This window comes from Buceros rhinoceros, unplaced genomic scaffold (assembly GCF_000710305.1).
Source record: "Buceros rhinoceros silvestris isolate BGI_N320 unplaced genomic scaffold, ASM71030v1 scaffold1472, whole genome shotgun sequence".
NCBI lineage: Eukaryota > Metazoa > Chordata > Aves > Bucerotiformes > Bucerotidae > Buceros > Buceros rhinoceros.
Window position 1 is genome coordinate 3,568 of NW_010400438.1, and position 4,536 is coordinate 8,103.

A 4,536-nucleotide genomic window follows, 5' to 3' on the forward strand; every position below is an offset into this window, starting at 1 on the left:
TCCCTCTCCGAGCAATGGAGGCCCTCGCCAAAGCCCTGGGTGGTTGGGTGAGTCACGCCAGCTCACACCAGGCTGCGAGCAGCCCACAGGCTGCCAGCACCTCTGAACAATGCGGCTCTCCCGGGGCCCCGCTCCAGCGCCTGGCTCCGCACCACCCGGCATCCGCTGCCTCACAGGTACCCCTGCAGCTCCCCTCGAGCTTTCTGCAAGCCTCAGACATGGTCCTCTCCCTTGCAAAGGGCTTTGTGGTGGTGGTCCAGCCCCAGGCAGCAGCGCATCCTGCATGGGATGGCGGGTAGGGTTGGCTCTATATCTCAGCTGAAATTCCCAAAGGTGCCAAGGGGTCAGGAAGGGAGATGGGTGCTGCCACACTGGAGGAGGCTGTGAGCGTGGTGAAGCGTGCCCAGGGCACCACGCTCCCCAGAGAGCCCCGTCCTCCTGGGTGCAGCAGCTTCTTCAGCTCCTCGATCCTGCCAAAAGCAGAGTCTGTGCTGAGCCCATCACCTCGTCTCGGCAGTGACCCTGTTAAATGAATCCTTGCTGGGCTGCTTCTGCATCAGCTGCAGGAAAAAAGGCTGGTGTTAAATAATCCATCGGGCTTCCAGAAAGTTTCCCTTCCCTTCGGCGCGGTGTCGCCCACACTGTGCTCTTTGCCTCGGTGCCGCGGGGTGGGGACGGTCCCTGCGAGGACCTGGCTGGAGGAATAAGATCTGCAGGACTCCCTCCCTTGCCGTTAGGTTTTGTAATTGTGCTGGGTATTAATTTCATTAAATGGTCCCTTTTGTTCTCTTATTATGGGACATCATAAAAATAGCAGCGGCAAGATGAGCACAGAGCAATCCCAGCTCCCTCACCCTGCGGCAAATGGTTGGATGGTTCAGTCATTCCCACCCCATGCGGCGCTCGCAAAGAGCAGGAGAACCTGGGATTTGCTCTTTCCAAGGAATTCCTTCAAGACATTTTCATCTTGGGTTCCTTGAAGCCTCATTTATCCGAGCAGCCAGCCTTCTGAGTGGGGTATTTTATTATCCTTTGTGAACAACTTAATGCGCTTCAAACCATTGTTCTGGTGGTTAGGACCAAAATTGAGGATTGATCTCGCAGGGAAGCTGTCAAGCTGAAAATGCTTCATTTAAATTAGCGTCCCTTCTAGTCCTACCAGCAACAGCTGACTTTGATAATACTGGAATAATTTGCATTTTTTTTTAAATTGGATTTTTTTTCCACTGGTGCTGTCTGCCTCTGTGTGTGTGTTCTAATTATACAAAACGTCTCCCAAATTAGCCAGCGACACTGAACCAAGCGGCGGGTGATGGGTGGGGATTGCTAGTGTGTGGTCACCGATGGCTTTGCAGCTCCGTGGCAGTGAGGGGACCGGAACCTCCCCTGCCATCCCACCAGGGACTGGGGCTGTGCACCTGCATCCCTGGGGAGCCATATCCCCAGCGAGACCCTGCGTCTGGCTCTGGCTGTGATCTGTGTTCTGTTGTGGTGTTGTCCCTTGGAAACTCAATTCCTCCTCGCTGGAGCTGCCAGAGTTGGACCCCTCCAGACCCTGTTTTCAGGGGACATGCAGCCCCATTGCCAGCGTGTGGGCTGAGGGCTGGGATTAAACCCACGGAGTCACTTTTCCCTTCATCAGCTGAAAAACCGAGGTGTTTCAGGAACAAAGAGCCTCCGTGGAACCACCTCCGCTTTTCCCAGCGCCCCGAGTGTCGGCTGTTTCGCAACAGGCAACAGCTCTGCCTGCACATTCCTGCCTGTAACCCTGACTGTGTCCTCCCTGGCCCGGCCGGGTGCTGCTCTGCTCCCTGTCCACAATTGATGCAGCATCCTCTGATGAGGGGACAGGGCTGTCCCCACTCCCCTCTCTGCCTCATACACCCTCTGGTATATAAGAGCAGGTTATTGGAAGATGGGAGAGTTGCTCAGGAAAATCTGGGTGGTTTTTCCTGCCTGCAACCTGGGATGAATCACAGGCACCTTTATTTCACCTCTGAAATCCCCAGGTGCACAATGGGGTGAGGGAAAGGCAACAAGCGCCAGGTTGTCTGCGGAGGCAGAAGATGCTGTGGCATCACCAAGAGTTATCGCCTCGCACTCCTTATCGGGTGTGTTTATTAATTTGGGGGCTCCATGACCTCGTCAGGGCTCTGTGAAAAGCCACGGCTGGTTGCGGTGGGCTCTGCAGGAAGAATTGCCACCACTGCTTCTCCCCAGGCAGCGGCCAGGCTGCAGCATGGGGACACCTGGGTGGCATGGGGACTTTTGGGTGGCATGGGGACACCAGTTGCTCACCCTGGCTGTTCTCTCTCCTCTCCATGCAGAGACGTGTGCTGTGAACAACGGGGGATGCGACAGCAAGTGTCACGATGCTGCCACGGGTGTGCACTGTAGCTGCCCCATGGGCTTCATGCTGCAGCCCGACAGGAAGACATGCAAAGGTAGGTGGGTGAGAGTGGGGCCGGGGTGTTCCCTGACCGCCCTCGGGAGCTTCAGAGCCCTCCCTGTGTCCTCGGTGCCCTTAGAAAAGGCCCAGATTTAGCTCAGCTCGACATCGCCCGCAGCATTTGCTCCCTTGGTGTTTGCATCCTTGGTGGGCGGATGCCTTGCTAAAGACAGCTGGGTCGGCCCCTCTCCCCTGGGAAGCCTATGGGAAGGAGGAAAGGCGGGTCAAGTCGAGCCAGAGGCTATGGCATGGCACTTGTGAGGCTTGAGGGGTCCCATCCCACCTCACTTTACCCCGCTGCCTCAGTTTCCCCATGGGTAGGGGCTGGGTCTGCAGAAGACCCACAGCCACTCTGGGAATCTGAGATGCACGAATCCCTCTGTGGTCACTGTCCAGCCACGTCCAGGCTTGGGGAAGGACACCATGGGATGCTCCTGCACGCTCCCCCCAACATCCCCATCCACCCGCCTCTGCAAGGGGGAGCAGTGCAGGCTGGTTACCCCAGACACCCTAAACCTGCCCCCTCACCCCGGGCAAGGGGATGCCACGACCCCAGGACTGGCCAGTGCCTGCGTTGTGTCTTTCGGCACCTCCAGGAACTTGACCCTGGTTGAAAGGAAAGCCTGTCGCGCTGCCAGCTGCCTGTCTACCTGCTGACTGCCTCCAGAACCCCCCTGTTCATTTTATTTTATCAGAGCATCCCCCCGCCCCGCTTCTCCAGTTCTGCAGTTTCCAGGAACGTGCAATAACCCAGAGCCACGTCCCCTGTGTCTGGAGGTTTTATTACGGCTGCGGGCTGGTTTACAGCTCGCTCCCTCGCAGTCGTAAAAAGAAAATCCCAGCCCCAGAGAGGCAGAGCTGCTGCCCCGGTGCTGGGGGACAGAGGGACAGGGAAGGCAGCTGCCTCTTCCTGGTCTCCTTCCATTTTACAGTCCATTTCCTAGCAGTAAATTTTGTGATTAGTAGAAAAAATGGGGAAAAAAACAGCCAAAAACCCCAAATCCCAGCTTCTTTCCAGGTTGTTGCAGTTACTGTGCATCATCATTTTTAGCTTTGGTTATGGCAGGGAGGAGACAGCGAGCAAGAGGTGAGGGTTGAGAAGTATCTATGTTGTTGAGCGGCAGTTGAAGGAAAGGGTTTCCCCTCCCATTTCGTTCTTCCTTCCTGCTGCTCCTGGTCCCCACAAGTTGCCCCAGTCCAAACCTGTGGCTCCGCACCTCTGGTCTGGTGCTTTTTCCCAGCTGCAAGGCTCGTTCAGAGGCTCCTGGCTCTGCTCTGGGGAATGCTGTGACCTGCAGAAATTAGACGTTTTGCACAACTTCCAAGAGGAGCTGAGCCCAGGAGCCCTGGCCGTCCCCAGTGTCCCCAGTGCCATGCATTAACTCCCCAGATGCACCCAGTTGAAACCAGCAGCCATGTTCTCCCAGTGACCATCAGGCCCCAAAGGGTTTCCTCCATTTGCTGGCTGCTGGTGGGGACGGGGTCCAGGTGGGAAAACCCCTCTCCCCTGGCTAAGCATCTCAGCCAGGGCATGACACATGTCCCCTGTCCCCCAGACATCGACGAGTGCCGGCTCAACAACGGCGGCTGCGACCACATCTGCAGGAACACCGTGGGCAGCTTCGAGTGCAGCTGCAAGAAGGGCTACAAGCTGCTCATCAACGAGAGGAACTGCCAAGGTGAGGGGCAGCGGCACCTGGGGACATCGCCTCTCCCTGCCCTCCCACGGTGGTGCGGGGGGAGTGCTGGCCCGGTTGCTCATTTCTCTTTGCTTTCCTCTGGACCACAATCATCCTTCAGGGGATCGGGGCTGGCTCTGTGTTCGGGGCTGGGCTTTGCTGCGCAGAGCTGGGCTGTCGTCCCAGCCCTGCTCCCGAGCTGGGGATTTCTTGGACTCTTCTCATGGCAGGGCTAAAGCCTTTCGGAGGTGAAATCCTCTGGCCGTACTCAGGGCTGGGATGAGAGTCCTGACATCCCCTGCAGCCCCGTGGGCTGGGACGCAGCTCTGCCCAGGTGCAGGGAACAGTCCTGCCAGCAGCCCTGGCAGCCACCACTGCCCGCGCAACCAGCTGTGCCCCACCGCAGCC

General features: G+C 57.5%; 1 protein-coding gene across 1 annotated transcript in view; it reads left to right on the forward strand.

Moving 5' to 3' along the window:
- Positions 1 to 2,327: 2,327 nt before the first annotated feature.
- SCUBE3 (signal peptide, CUB domain, EGF-like 3) overlaps positions 2,328 to 4,536 on the forward strand; it is a gene marked incomplete at its 5' end in the record, with an annotated part of 11,056 nt that continues 8,847 nt past the window's right edge. The window contains 2 exons of the mRNA XM_010131835.1: positions 2,328 to 2,444; positions 4,006 to 4,128. Of these exons, the coding sequence (XP_010130137.1) occupies positions 2,328 to 2,444; positions 4,006 to 4,128 (240 nt within the window). The remainder of the gene's footprint in view (positions 2,445 to 4,005; positions 4,129 to 4,536) is intronic.